This window comes from Berghia stephanieae, chromosome 8 (assembly GCF_034508935.2).
Source record: "Berghia stephanieae isolate SIO BIC M18660-M18661 chromosome 8, UCSD_Bste_1.3, whole genome shotgun sequence".
In the NCBI taxonomy this organism is placed as follows: Eukaryota; Metazoa; Mollusca; class Gastropoda; order Nudibranchia; family Aeolidiidae; genus Berghia; species Berghia stephanieae.
In genome coordinates, this window is record NC_088367.1 from 16,624,713 (window position 1) to 16,641,469 (window position 16,757).

General features: G+C 33.4%; 1 protein-coding gene across 1 annotated transcript in view; it reads right to left on the reverse strand.

Annotated features, from left to right (window-relative positions):
• Window positions 1–7,022: 7,022 nt before the first annotated feature.
• The window catches only part of LOC144978269 (radial spoke head 14 homolog), a 13,779-nt gene continuing 4,044 nt past the window's right edge, over window positions 7,023–16,757 (reverse strand). Inside the window, exons 4-10 of the mRNA XM_078924115.1 lie at window positions 14,474–14,608; window positions 12,356–12,432; window positions 11,750–11,898; window positions 11,220–11,336; window positions 9,363–9,474; window positions 8,397–8,459; window positions 7,023–7,641 (exon numbers count right to left, since the gene is read on the reverse strand). Of these exons, the coding sequence (XP_078780241.1) occupies window positions 7,558–7,641; window positions 8,397–8,459; window positions 9,363–9,474; window positions 11,220–11,336; window positions 11,750–11,898; window positions 12,356–12,432; window positions 14,474–14,608 (737 nt within the window). The 3' untranslated portion in view covers window positions 7,023–7,557. The remainder of the gene's footprint in view (window positions 7,642–8,396; window positions 8,460–9,362; window positions 9,475–11,219; window positions 11,337–11,749; window positions 11,899–12,355; window positions 12,433–14,473; window positions 14,609–16,757) is intronic.

The window sequence follows — 16,757 nt, forward strand, 5'->3', positions numbered from 1 at the left end:
GTAACAATGTTAGATTTATTATATTGAATACAGAATATATTTTTAATTAAATACATTTTTCCGATAACTATTTGATTCAAGATCTCACAGATTAAAAATATTTAAGTCAAATCTTTAATAATTTCCTTTTTCTATACTGTACCCCTCCTCCCCAAATTGAAAAAACAAAAAGAAAACACTTTTCGTTTGTAGCATGAATTTTTCTCGTTTTCTTTCCTATTGTCGGTGAAAGGCCCCAAATATTTTTATATTTGTATGACATTGATTATATTGAAAAAATATTTTTTAAAGCAAACTAATTCAATAAAAAAAAGCGGTCAGTAAATCATTTAAATACAATGTATTTTGTAAATCATTGTGATGTGGACGTATCTAAATTAAATTTTGTTTCGTTTCCTTTGTAACGATGCAGAAGTAGACCTATGTGGGTCTTGTTATCAATTTGTATAACATTATCATGTGTAAATGCCATTTGAGAACGTGTTATGTGTATGATGTATTATTACGCACGAATTATAGTAGTCCATTGATAGAAAACATGATATTTCCGGGAAATCTTGTCTAAATTTATTGGTGACATCTGGAAAAACCCGTATTTTATAATTTGGCCAGAAAACTCGTTCTTCAAATTAATATCGATCGATTTAATGACCCTCATCTCGGCAAAAAAAACCTCTCAAACCTGGGACTTCGCGTAGTCCCAGGTTTGAGAGTTTTTTGCCAAGATGAGATTCATTTAAATCGATCGATATTTGAAGGACGAGTTTTCTGGCCAAATTATAAAATATGGGCTTTTCCAAGAGTACAACAGTAAAGTCTCTTGTTGGTAATGTGGGCAACAGTTTATGACGGCACTGCTTGTGACTATTCAATGCTATAATAATACTATTACTTTTACCACAACTACAGGACATCTGAGCTCTTCAATGTTGTTCACACATCGAGTTTCAGAAACATTGGTATATCTACTGTCAGAATGTCATTATAATAATATTACTACACTCGTCTCCAATAGAGATGCCATCATATTTCAGCTTGGATGTGTTCACGGTGTGAAACTAATGGCGGTGGTAGTGTTGGTTATGCTGGTAATGATGATGATGATGATGACGATGATGATGATGATCGTGATGATGATGATGATGGTGGTGGTGGTGATGATGAAGCGGGTGCTGCTGCTCCTACTACCACTGTCTTTGCTGCTATTACTGTTGTTGCTGCTGCTGCTGCTGCTGCTGATGATGATGATGATGATGATGATGATGATGATGATGCCGACGATGATGATAATGAAGAGATGACGATGATGATTATCGTGGTACTATAATAATAGTGATGTGCTGTTGTTGCTGATTACGGGCTGAGCATGAAACATTACTGTAGAAGTTAAACAAAAATGACCCTTTATATATAGATATAGCGATCAATTATTAATCAAAGTCCATAATTTCAACGTTTTGTCTTTGTTTTTTGTTTTTTTGTTTTTTTTTAAAGAAAAGAAATGCATTTTAAAGCAAAGCATCTTTTCTTTCCCCCCCCCCCCCCCGTTCTCCTAACTAATAAGAAAAGTCCAAATTTGTACAAACTTCGTTGCTATCCTTATTTTTCCTTCTTTTTCATTGCAAAGAATGTGAGCAAAAACCGGAATGGTTTAACATTTACTGGGTCTTTTGTTGTCATTTTTAATTATGTAAAACGCTTTACCTCAATTCAATTTGTGGTTATAGAAAATAAGAGCTTTTTCTAGTTAAGACATTTGACTTTTGTGTACTTAAAATATGTGTGCCTGTAGTGATGAAGCGGAGAGCACATTTAATTTTATGTGGGCACTGATAACAGAAAAGGTTCTTGTAAGGATGTTGCCTCTTTGCCCTATACTTACTAAGCACCTATTTTTCATCATTATTTAGGGCAGAAAATTTTACGTCAAATATCGATTTATTAAGGCGGTCTTCCGATTCCGACTTGTCAAAAAGTCTCAAGCCTGAGACATCAAAGAATTTTCGGGTTTCAGACTTTTTAGATATATTCTAGTACTTTTTCTTGAATAAAATAATTAAATTAAGTAAAATTCCCTTTATTCATTTCCAAGGGGAAATTTGTCTTAAGGGTCTATTCCAAGGGAAGACTGGAATAACCCATGCTTCAGGCGCAATACAGCGTCGTAAAGTGAAATAGGGCGAGGTGACTTGCTCAAGGCCACACAACGAGACGAGTAGTCGAACTCGATACTTTTTTTTTGGGTACGAAGCAAAGATCGTACCGCTGAGCCACGCTGCCCCCTAATTCGAATGTACCGCATATTTTCCTTATTATTCTTTGTACACAGTTTCCTCGAACTTTTTTTTTCTACATGTCATGAGAGGTTTGAGGAAATCGTGCTCTAGTGTAACTTGGGGGAAATCGTAATGGACTGATTTATTGCAGTGAAAGTTTTCTAGCCAAAATAAATGTTTCAAAGTGTGTTTAGTCATGTAGGTACGGTGAAAATATTGCCGCTTGAAACTTGAATAAATAAATACCGTAACAGTAAGAAAATGAAATGGAAGCTTTAATTTATTAAACGAAGACAGATGATGTGCAACGTTACTTCCATTTGATTTGCTATTGTTATTAAATTTAATCATGTACGGCCTATTTTATTGCTGTTATTTCCCCACGTCCTCACTATCGTCTGTGCTCTTATTCTCTTGAATGACATTTCTTGTGGGTGAATGAATACATCTGACGTCATAGTTACAAACGTTCCAATCTTGCTCCTCGCAGTTTGAATGTCTCACATTTATATATTCGGTTACTCATTTAATTTCAATCGATGTCCAGATTTGTTGAAGTAGACATTGGCGATGATCATGACCCTCCAATTTAATTTTCTCTATCATCGAGTGCCTGGGTGGGGTTTCCGACCTCCCATAGTGGGCAGGGATGTACTTGCTGTGTCTTCTATCCCCCTCTATCTGCTTTCTGTCTTTGTCTTTGAATGAGATTACTTAGTTTTGTCCTGATCCTGGTCGGGAGTCCTTGATTGGGAAGGAAACAGTCGAATGTATAGTTAATAGTTTTGGATGATAATTTTTTCCTTGTAAATCATCTCTCTGTTATATAATGTTATTTTTTTATTTTTAACATATGATCGGTAAACATTTGAGTGTATCCCTCTTAGCAAGATCTTGTGCTGGTGTCTGGGTGAGACTTTCAGGTGATCTCAAATGAATGTACACTGATATTGTGCTCTTGGGATCTACATCTGTTTCCTATTTGAACCAATTCCCCTTTGTCTTACCTTTTCTTGTGTGCATTTATTGTAATTCTAGAACTTTTTACTTTCCCGTTTTCTTCCTTTTTACTGGCGCTGATATGACCTTAATGTGTTGCAAGCGCCGTAAAACCCTTAAAAACATAAAAACAAACAAACATCACCGGATGCACTCTCTCATCCGCCCACCAGTCATCATATTATTTATGTTTTTTGTTTTGTTTTGTTTGATTTTCTTATGGCTTTTATTTGTATGTTTTTCCTCTGAGTACTGCTTTTCTATCATTGATATAATATTATATGAATGATTTCAAGAGCATTGCTACCGTCAGCATGAATGTCCTCTGCTGAAAATTGTAATTTATATATGTGACCCATCCTGTCAATTCGCTACTCTGTCGGAATGATCTTAATAATAAAACATTGAGTTTCAAGTCAAAGTAATACAAATTCGAATGTTCAAGTTTTTTTTTTCGTTTTTTTTTCTTCCTAATTTGAGAAACAAAAGTCACTTTCCTTGATAAAAGGATTTATTTAAAGTCACATTTGGTAAGTATGTCTATAATTCAATTTTACACATAATATTCATTCCGTTGAATACCGTTTTGAGACGGTAGGTCGCATATTGATTTACTGTTTTTTAAAAAAATACTATTTTTGAATACTTCATTTCATGAATATAATTTGTGTAAAAATAATAATGATAATAACAATGCTTAATATCAATGGTAACAAATCGATTAAAAACAAAAGTAGTTTGGTCAATGGAGTAAAATTAATAAATATTATGTATCATAAAATAAGACTTGTGTTATTTGATTTTAATTTATCATTTCTTAATTGATCATCAGCATTTTGCCATCAGGCATTTGTTCATCCGTAATGTCATTATATCATTAAATCAAGCAACTTTATGACGATGTGTTTACAGTTTACAGCGTCTCTCCCTCTCATATTGCCGTACCCTGGAAAAATAAATAAATACACGACGAATTTAAAATTTTGGCCAGAAAACTCGCCATTGATGTATCGATCAACTGAAATGGCCCTTGCCTTGCCCAAAAACTCTCAAACCCGGTACTTTCTTGATGTTTTAGGTTTAGAAGTTTTTGGTAAGACGTAGTCATTTTAATCAATCGATATTTGAATCACGGATTTTCTGGCCAACATTTTTAATGTTTTTTTTTTTTTCCAGAGTACGGCAGTACTCTCCTTTACCTGTCATGGCGGTTTAAAAAAAAAAAGAAAAAAAAAATAAGAAAAAAAGAAAAGAAGACAAATCCCAAATTTTTCAAATAAAAGCTACAAAATTTGAAAAAGAAATGCAAACATTTGCGATTCATTTTCCTAAAAACCCATAATTAGTTCATGAAAGAGAAAGGTCTTTGATTGTTTTTAAGAGTTTCACGGCGCTCGCAACAAATGTAAGGTCAATTCAGCGCCAGTAAAAAGGAAGAAAATGAGATAGTAAAAAAGAAACTAATCTACACTTGAATATCTTTCACGTTCTACACAAGCTATCAAATTAAATGAAAAAAATGGTCTGTTTTTCGCCTTTTTTTTTCTTTGCAAAATCTCGAAAATTTGTACAAAATTGCGGCCGCAAGCGATACAAAAGACTGCCATGCTAGCTTTACATCAATAAGATTGATTAAATTAGAGTCATTGGGAAATCTATTGTGTGTGCAGCCATGCGATGAATTGAGTGCAGCCAAAATAACTAAAAGTGTCCAAATGGGAAGTTGATAAGGACGTCTCTACCTCCTTATTGGATTCTTTTCCTCTCTGGGTGACATTCCGTCCTTTTCCTGGAATGAGACAAGGTTTTGCCCATACTCTTCTAAATGAGATCCTTCTGTTAGTGGAGGGGAGTACTGTCTATGTGTATTTATCCATGCTTGTGCGTGCATGTGTGTGTGTATGTGTGCATGCACTCACGTGTGTATGTGCACCTGCGTGTGAGTGTAGTGAGTGATGATGTCTGATTTTTCCAGTAATATTGTAGTCCCTCAGCGTATGTGTACTAGAATAGGTAAACTGAGTATCTGTCTCTTCGTGAGATTGGGTGGCCAAGGCTTAGACTCATATAGAATACTGCAACTTGGACCCTTTTATATTATTTCCATCTCTACCTTACATCCCATTAAGAGACATACATGCCAATACACTGTTGTATTGTCTTTTTATAAAAGAAAGTGAGCGTCTATATATAGCAATATCCAATAAATGTGCTAAAAGCGCTTCATAAGGGGTGTAAAGCCAACAGCATTACTGAAACATAACGGTCAAGACATGACGATTTAAAAAGATATTACAGTATTTTCGCCTTCGACGCCTTCATTACAGGTCAGATACTCATTTTACACCTGAATACGGTGAGAGTGTGAGTAAAGAGCTATTTTCAAGGACTCAATAAATATTCGCCACTACAGAGGGACTCAAACCAATGACCTCCAGGTCAGAGGCTGAGAGCCATACCACAAGACTACAAAGCCACTAGACTGGTTTGGATAGTGCTGCAAGGGCCTATTAAAACTGAACTATTATTTCATTTTCATGTCCACTGTACAACAGACAGTTGTAACCTGAAAACGCGAGCTTTTATAGAGAGCAATATCCACTAAACGTGCTCAAAGCGCTTTAGAAAGGGTCCCTGACCAACAGCAACATGTAACATGCAGAACGAGACATGACAACTGTTTTACTTTTTTTCTGACAGAGACAACACTGTTAATGGCCAGGTACTCATTTTAAACCCGAGTACGGTGAGAGAGTGTGAGTAAAGAGCCTTTTCCAAGGATTCAACTGTGCACCAAGCGAGGCTTGAACACAGAACCTTCTGATCTGAAAGAGAGTGTCATACCACAAGACCACATAGCCCATATAGTTGTGCAACGAAAATATAACCCACTGCTTCAAAACGTTATGACTGAATGAATTAAGTGCTGTAAATTGAATTGTACAACCACAATTTAATATGAAACGTTGGGTTCTGGGTGGGGTCTTTTGACCTCCCATGGTGGGCAGGAGGTCACTTTCTGTGTCTTCTATCCCCCTATATCTCTTCTCTGAGTTGCTTTCCATCTTTGTCTAAGAATGAGATTACTTGGTCTTGTCCTGGCCTTGGCTGGAGTCTTTGACTGGAAGGGAAACAGTCAAATGCTTAGCTATAGTTTTGGGAGATGATATTTTAATCCCTTGAAAATCATCTCTCTGTTATGTTGTGGTATACTTTATTGTTTTGAATGTATAATAATGGTTTGTAGACATTTGAGTGTATTCCTCTCAGTGTGGTTCTGTGCTTATGTCTGGATCAGACTTTTTGTGTGATCTCAGACTAAGAGCACCGATAGTGTGCTCTTGGAATCTATGCCTGTTTCTTATTTGTGTCAATTCCCCTTTGTCTTACTTTTTCTTTGGTGCTTTAATTGTAATTATAGAATTGTTTTACTATCCCATTTTCTTCCTTTTTACTGGCGCTGAAATGGCCTAAATGTGTCGTAAGCGCTGTAAAACCCTTAAAAACAAACAGTCGAGGCCGGTCAAGTTTTTAGGATGTTTTTTTTTTCTTGTATTTTTCTCTCTCTGCTTTCTCTGGCACTGTTTCATACACACTTTTCAGATCATTATCTTTGGATGAGACACATTTCAACAGACATCTCGGATATGATCATATGTGCATTCCGGACAAATACCAATCCTTTTGCGTGTGAATCAAATGTTCGTGCTGATTAATCCGAGAAAAATAATAGTGCAAAATCTGATGTTCCAAAATAAAACAATGTTTATTAACAGAATAGCAGGATGAACGTATTTTATCTACAAGTTATATCACAGTTGACAATAAAATCACATCTCATAGGTTTAATAGATATAATTATGAAGACAATGACATGAGAAAATGATGTAAAGATGAAATATAGGGCTTGGTCTTGATAGTTGAGTTTCTTTTCTTATATAATTTTTATTTTAAAATATTTTAAAGAAAATACTTTTCAAAATTAAAAATCGTTTCTTAATATTTGGTAACACAGTTCATCTCTCACGTGTAAAATGGCTGCCAGCTTTCTTTTTATATTATATGATTATAATCCATGTTTTGTAGAAAACAGTATAAGTATAAGTTGTTGCAACACCGTCACCAGTTTTCTAAAACATAATTTGTCAATATATATTAAACTATCTCACAATAAATTTCTCTTTTTAAAAGAGTATCACAATAATTTTATTGCAAATTGACGCTATGACATGACAATGTTTTGATTCATTAAAATTAGCATTCAGTGAGCCTATTCCCAAATTTAAGGTAACCATGTTATGACTTTGACTGCAATCTTTGAAGCTTTCCCAACAGCCGGTATGTGATCCTCTTCGTGGTTTCTTATCTGTGACAAATTAGAAAATGTACAAAAATTGTTTAAAATCAAAATATTATTTAAAATATTTGTTCATGTAAAATCTTCTTGTTTAAATATTTTGTAACCCTCCCCCCCCCAAATGAAAAAAAAACACAAAAAAAAAAAACAAAAACCAAAAAATAATGACCTAAAACAACAATATCAATAATTATTAGAAAAAGAATAAGAGAATGTTTCCCATTTTATTTAAATTGCACATTATTCTTCACCATTTTCTTCAATTACATTTATCTATATAAAATGAGCTCTTGAGGCAATGCAAAACTTTATTTTTTTAAAATGATATGGTCAACAAAAGACTTTTTATATGCTCAACTGAAAATATTATTTCTCTCTTTAAGATCACAAGGGTTATAACATAAGAGTTATACCAATAAATGATTCCTATGGCTTGTATAAAGCCCAAAATCGTCTTTTAATAAGAAAAAATGCAACGAATTGCTTCAAAAAGGTATAATGTTGGGTGGATTGGATACTATAAATTGAATTTAAAGTCATAATTATGAAGCTTCGGGTTGAACTTGTTTTATCAAAAACAATGAGTATAGTCGCTAAAAGCGACACAACCTTATATGTGACACTTTTTGTTATTTTAACTTTAAAATCACTTTTTGAAATCTAAGCCAACTCAACATATTAACAATTCAAAGTGGTAGGTTAAAAATGATAATCAGCACGAAATATTTTTGCCAATGATCATTTAGAAAAAATACGAGACCAACCTTATCAACATGTTTTAAGAGTTCTTGTCGACCTTCAGGTGCTTCGGACAAACAAGTTAAGGCCTATATAAATAAAAACATTAAACATTAGAAAACAGCCGATTGATATGAATCATGACAAGCTTATGTTATTTGAAAATATTGAATCAATGTAGAAGAACTTCTAAAGTGGCACTCTCCCAATCCAGCGACTGGACATTTCTGACTTTACTGATGCAAGCATGTTGTCACATCTTTATAAAAAAAACTTTTTAGGTAGATTAGTCACTGTAATTCAATTTATAAGCTAGTTTCTTATTGGACGAATTAAATTGCTCTTCAAAGTCAATATAAGTGTCATGGCAACACATTTTTTTTCTTTCAAAAAAGTTACATTGAATCTAAGATGGTGTAACTATACATGAGCTGAAGCTAAAAATCCACGATTTTATACATTTCTAAAACGTCTGATTTATTTAGGAAAACTGCTAAGCAGGAAAGAAAACTAAATGGAATAAAGAACAGCTGGTCAAGCCCAAAGCGAAGTCTAATTCAGAATCTATTTTTACTCAGTGACCAAATCATGCTGGGTCGACAAGGGATCAGAAAAATAAAATTAAATTAAAAAAACAAACAAAAATAAACACTCCAAAAAAAAAACAAAAAACAAACAAAAACAGAACCTCCCAAACCCCTCATATAAAAAAAAAGAAAAAAAAAAAGACAAACAAACAAACAAAAAAAAACAACAGAAAAACGCACACACAAAAAAAATACAAAAAAAAAAAAACAATTTAAAAATATGACTCTTTGTCCATTTGAATCAGGTTTGTCGATTCAAATTCCACCAGGACCCCTAAAGTGAAAATTATTTTTATTTTATGCAAACAAAATCCTAAATGACATTAAATACGTTTTCTTGATATTACAAAGCTTGGCATATTCATATAACAACATTCTGATATAAAAACGGTGACAATGACTGACCTTGATTGCGTTGAGACGGACTTCACTGTTGATATCATCTACTAAATCAACAAGAGGCTGGATGCTGTTGGCGTTGATGGCCGTGTATTTACCCTTTGTGGTTATGGTGATGCTGAAATTATGAATAAATTATTAACATATTTATATATATCAACAATAATGAAATGCTGTATATACTTGCAAAAATGTTAAAGTAATACATGCTGCTAGAAGTTGTAGACTGCAAAAACTAATGAACAAAAATGATTATATAACAGCTTTGAAAAAGAACAAAATACCAAACACGGAACGTTTCAGACTAAACAATGTTGCAAGGTAATGCAATATCTGATTCTGTACAATGGGCATGATCTATATTAACTTTCCATGTGCTCAAGGTCATTGGTCGCATTGCAAAATGTGCTCCAAGTGACCTTCTTTGTGAAAAGTGTTCATACAGCTTTTTGAATATCTAATATCATGATTGGTCGTTTGGTTCAGTTTGACACATGGGTATGTTTATAACTTTTGTAAACAAAGCAGCGTGTTTCCATTTATTAAGAAATATCCAATCATTGGACAGCAACAAATCATGTGATTGATGACCTGGTTGGACGAAAACATGAATATAGATCGTCCCATTGATACAGTGTTCATTCATCTATGAGAACACTCATTCAACACACACACACACACACACACACACACACACACACACATACACCACACCACACCACATCATTCAGGCTGATATTTATGTCTTTCACAATGGCAAGCAGAAAAAGAAGTCATAATTGGATTGTCACTATGTAGTGACCACCTAGTCATTCATAACACTACACAATTTCAATGAAGTATTCTTTCCTACAACACATATTTGCTATTACTTTCCCTACAAAACTGATTCAAAAAAGTGTGGAGCGGGCACTTGTATCAATAGTGATTAAAAATATAGGGGTATGGAGAATTGCCAGATGAAAACAGAGAATAAAAATATTGCAGTGTCAAACTTGGGATCCAACAGATACAGCATCCTCCGCTTGGCTGAGAGAGAGAGAGAGAGAGAGAGAGAGAGAGAGAGAGAGAGAGAGAGAGAGAGAGAGAGAGAGAGAGAGAGAGAGAGAGAGAAAGAGAGAGAGAGAGAGAGAGAGAGAGAGAGAGAGAGAGAGAGAGAGAAAGAGAGATCAGCTAGTAGTCTCACTAGCCACTGAGTCATCGAGCCACTATTCCTCCTTCTTTCACTAACAATAAATTCTCCGTTATTATATTTACTTTTTTTAAATGGCCACCGAAGAACAAGTCCCTATAGTTCATAGGAATTATGAGATACTTATCATTAACCACTTAATTTTCATACTATTTTCATACTTGATTAAATCTGCGATTCGTAAGACAAATTGGGTGATGACATATCTACTTTCTTTGCAAAAGACATACAAATGTCAGCTTGAATGGCGAGAGTACTATCAAGAAAATTAGGAAAGTAAGCTCAACTACAAGCTAAGTTGTTAGTGATTCTAATGGCTTAGCCATTTGTATTATTGATAATATCAGTATCATTGTTCTACCTGGTTTAGTTAGGGATTTCTTGTGACACGTTTTGACAATATTAGCTCATACTCATATTCACCACCAAGCCACCAGAATACAAAGAAGACAAAATATGAGACAAATGATAGGAAGAGTAAACCTCGTCAGTTCAGTATGTTCCTACATGCAGTTATGTATGGAAGGCTTAGAGAAAATGCATGGAGACAATTCGCTATGAGTTCAAGAAGGATAGATGAACAATTAAAGGTATCTTGATTACCAGTAAGATTTGAATTCAAAATCATGAATCTTGCAAATTAAATAGAATTTTCAATGATAACAACATACGTCATGATGGCTCCAGCTGCATTTGCTCTGACTTCTGCATTGGCATCCAGTAACATTTCCCTCAAGAGTTGAAGAGCTCCACAAGCAACAGCACGGTCCTTGCCAGCTAAGGGTACACTGCAAAGATATTAAGTAGAAAAAATAATTAATGACAAAAATTATTAATGGATTGTCGACAAATTATAACTTTAACTTTCAATCATGGTAAATGGGTGTCATTAATGTCGGGATCCACAAGAATAGAGAAAAAGGAGAAGATGGCTGGTATCTTGGGAAAGAAATTCAAAAAGAGATAAATTAAACATGAGAGATCTGAAAATAATTGGAGCGGCTTATTTGGAATAGGAAAGGGTGGAGAAGTTTTGCTGTTTTCCACCCCAGAATAGTGACTGACGTTTAAGCAGTCATTTCTCACTTTATGACAGAATCAATCGAGGGTAATGAATTCGTGCAAGAAATAAAATTCCCTTAATGGGTACTACAGAACGCATCACAAATAAACTTCAATGACATAATATATTTATACAAACCTCAGATCCATGATATCTCTGGCAGCCTTGGCCCGTATCACTGGGAATTCGTGTTTTAAAAGTAAAGTGAAGGCTTCCATAGCATTAGCCACTAGTGCACTCTGGGTATCCACTCGCATGCAGAAGTGAAGGGTATCTAAAATCAATTCCTGAAAAACAGAAGCAAGATTTTATTTTTAAATTTTCAAATAAAGAATGGTCCATTAAAAGCAATAATTGTACATAACATGGTACGCAATAAGGCAGATTTTGGGTAGAGATCACAGATTAGTAGGAAGTGAATGTGAATAAAGCAGTAAATTACTGTATTTGTCCACTTGTTTAATATTATCTGTTAATTGTGAAAGTCGGCAGGCCATCTAACCTCTATAGTAGTGGCACATTGAATCAGATTACTGGTGTATCATAAAGATTTATAACACTGATGTCTACAATGTGTACACATCTTACACAGAGAATGAAGGAAATGAATGAATAGTTGTGTACATCACATTCTACTTTCTATATAATAGGAGTGGTTGTCAAATTGACCATTGTGTGTAGAGTTTTAATGCTGGTCTATAATTCAATAAGTTCCTTATTGCGTCATTAAATTTATTACAGTACCTTAATTTCGTTCAACTCTGACTGTAACTTTTTGACAAGGGTTTCAACAAATTGTGCTTGTACGATGCCTTCAGCACCTGAAAATAAAATGAATGTTATAGACAGCCATTTATATGAATGAATGAATGAATGAATATGACTGAGCTGTCTCTAGGGACGCTTGCTGTGAACCATGTGTGTGTTACTTCAAGTGTGTCAATCTTTTTCTAGTATCCAGTCAGTAATTTGTTTCCATAAATCTCTTTCCAGTGAAAGTTTTCTTAGCTTTTAAAGTAGGTCATCACGTTGTTATTTATATAATAAATAAAATAATTAATTATTAAAATTATGAATGAATGAATGGATGAATCAATGAATGAACACAAGAAAAATGAATGAATAAATAACAATTAAACAAATAAATAAATATGCAAATGTATAAAGCTTATTTAGACAGCTTCACCATGCCCAATACACTTCATATTGCTTCTTGCATTCCTCTAGTGCCATGAAGAAAATAATTTTATTTCATACAGCACAATCTCTCTACTACTAAGAACCCTTCTTGTTCTAGAACTCTGACATTGCCAGGTAAAGCACTGACAAGGTGCAAACTGGAGTCCCACACAACAGGAAAAAATGTCGTTATTGATTGTTCTCTGTTTGCGGCTATTGGGAATGCCATCTTCAGACATTCATAAAAAAGTAATTTACTTAAGTAATTGAAATCTGTAAAAAGTGCCTCTAGGAGCCTAAACAAAAAATTTAGGAGCAATCAATACCATGAAAATTTAATTTCCCTTCAAATCCATGCTCTTCTCAGGCAGTTATTCATCTCTGCCTAAAGACAGGTACTTATTGATATCTAATTCTCACAGAACTTAATGCATGAACTAAAAATTTCCAATTATTGTCACCTAACCGACCATGCTCAACATCAATCTGTAGCTTGGTAATCAATGCCATTTAAATAAATACCCCTTCAAATCTTAAGATTATCAATTTGTGCGGCTATGTGGTCTAGTGGTATGACATTTGCCTTCGGATTGGCTCGAGTCCTGCTCTTGAGCGGCGCATAGTTGAGTCCTTGGTAAAGGCTCTTTACTTACATTTTCTCACCGTACTCAGTTGTAAAATGAGTACCTGGTCATTAACAGATAGAAAAATTGTAATATCGCCTTATAAGTATCATAACTTGTCCCACATGTTACAAGTTGTGGTTGGTAGGGACCCATTGTAAAGCGCTTTGAGCATGCTTAGTTGATATTGCGCTATATAAAAGTACAAATTTGTGTGTGTGTGTGTGTGTGTGTGTGTGTGTGTGTGTGTAAACTGCATCTACTGGAATGTTCTAAGGTTTCTTCATCTGGGACACCAGGACAAAACGCTATTCTATCACAAAGTAGATCCAGCTTCCAATCAATGTTGAATGAAAAGGGTGATTGGATTCAATATGATGTCACGTCACCCAGCAACGGCGGCCATCGTGGTTCTAAACAAAGAAAATCGGTACTTTTTATTCTTCATGCTGGCTAGAACTTTTCATATGTCTTGTGATCAGAATGTGTGAAAGTCAAAACATGATCAGATTTATAATGTTTTTTCCCTCTGGATACGATTTTATGCTCAACTGAGAAATATTTCATAAGGGCGTCCGCCATTGTTCCGATAGTTTAGAGCCAGTTACTAAGTTACCATTCATCATTATGAGGGAAGTGATGTTAAGACTGTTGAAGCGTATTGAAAGGAAATAAAACTTGGTTTGTTTCAGACTCAAAAATACAGGCAGAGTGGTGTCAAATTATTCTCTACATACTGACTTTTATTGATGCATGCATAGTAATTCTTTACACCATAATTTCATCTCATTTGTTTGAGCCACAGACGGTAAGATTTGCTTACTACACTTTGGATTAGACTTCTACTTGTCGTAAAGTACTTTCTACCATATCTATCTTAAATCCAAGTATCCAATCCTTGGTGGGTGGATGGAGGGATTAAAAAAAATAATCTGACTCAACAAAAACTAAAACACAGAGAACCAGGATAATGTCAACATTTAACTATGGCAAACAGAACAGGTGCTTATTTATGTTAGAATTTGATGCATCTTATTATCTAAACAAAAGATAAGACTACCTGGAGGAGTTTCTGAGATTCTCATCACACAAAGATGTGCATTCTTTCTGGCTATGTCCTCAGAGTCATCAAACAGGCGGGCAATTGGGTAAATTGTCTCATTTTCTAAGAAGGAGTCTCTGCCCAATGCATGACCTACAAACATACAAAACAAATGTAAAGAAATGGAACATTCCGATCTTTAAAACATGAAATAAACAATTATACAATTCGTATTATATCAGCACTAGATTACAATGTATATATATATAATATAATATATATATATATATATATATATATATATATATAATATATATATATATATATATATATTATATATATAAACTTTTTTATCTTCATTTGGAGCATTTCCGCTGTTTTAATGGTGATTAAAGGACTTCAAAATGATTAATTCCTTCCCACAGCAAGCCATACGGAATGATAATTTTCATTTCTTACAGTACAAGTTGCCTGCAGTGCGCCATTTTATATACTAGCACTGTGACAACATTCATCACTACCTACATATAACCAGGTATTCATTCACATCTGAGTTGAGTGGGGTGATATACATAAAGTGTATTAAACAGGGCACAATGTGCCACGGTCCGAATTTTAAAATGATTTTTGACTCCTCAAATCATCAACCCAGCTCAACAGTGCTTGACTCTGTTATCATTTGTGATAACATACAGCTAGGTCATACATACGCCACAACAGACTACAAAAGCATATCGAGCCTGGATAAATAATATCTACTTAACCAAAAAAACAAACAAAACAAAACAAACAATCTAACCAAATGGAAGTCATGCAATTGAATCCATGTCTATGCAAAAATTGACAGCATAACACACAATATGAGAAATAGGTCAAACTTGAAATGCATTTTTCTGGAAATACTGTAAAGAATCTTAGACACCTATACTATGCATCATAATGTACTTGTCGAGTGCCAAGTTCTATATGTAAAGAATGGGTTGCTTAACTTTTATGAAAATAGTATCACATTTTAAGGTAAAAAGACTTGTAACAACCTAAACCTAAACCCTGAACCTAAAAGTGAATTTAGAATTAAACTGACAAGAAATATAAAATTTTTGATTTTTTGCAATGTAAGAAATTGTATTTATTCTTTGAAAAAAAAACAAAGAAAAGAAATAAGTCCCAAGTGTCATATTTGTGGCTATAGATTCAATTTACAGCATGTATTTCATTCCAACATAATACTGCTTTGAGATGGCGGGTCACATATTGTGCGCATTCTCCATAAAGTTGTTCTTCAGAGTAAAAATACCAATGAAACCAGAATTTATCCTGCGTTCAGTAGCATCAAACTTTACACATGTACCAAACTATGCTATTTTCAGCTCATAGATGATACTTTTTAAAAAACATATATAAATCCGTATCAATTCAGGTTATCATTGAAACACAAAATACTGAGAATTCATGAAGTGAACAAGTTTCATATAAGTCTAAGGGTTAATTGTAAATTATAATAATGATGATGATGATGATGGTGGTGATAATAATAATAATAATAAATAATAATAATAATAATAATAATAATAATAATAATAATAATAATAATAATAATAATAATAATAAATATAATAAAATAAAATAATAATAATAATAATAATAATAATAATAATATAATAATAATAATAATAATAATAATAATAATAATAATAATAATAATAATAATTAATAATAATAATAATAATAATAAAATAATAATAAAACAACCTATCAAGACCACATACACGTCTGCTGTGGTTATTATAGCAATACAGAGCTTCCTATTAATTATTTGTCGACGATGTTAAATATCCTTATCCGAAAAAATAAAACCCCAAGGCCAAATAGATTGAAGACACATAAATTCACCATAGAACATTATACAATCGTAATCAATGCAGCCTGCCTAATCAAAAGCAAATAAACCATCGCTCTCATTAATTGTATGTTGGTTTCCCAAGATGGTTCAATGGGTAAAGCATAAAGTATTACATATATAATGGAATATGTATGTAGTGATGGGCTGAGTACTACTGTTAATTAAAGGACCAATGTGAAGACATTTGAAGCAGCTGATCGGATAAAGCAACATAATAATTATCCCTTCAACTGTGATAATTATGATGATGATGATGATGATGATAATAATAATAATAATAATAATAATAATAATAATAATAATAATAATAATAATAATAATAATAATAATAATAATAATAATAATAATAATAATAATAACAACAATAATAATAATAGTAATAATAATGATAGAATAATA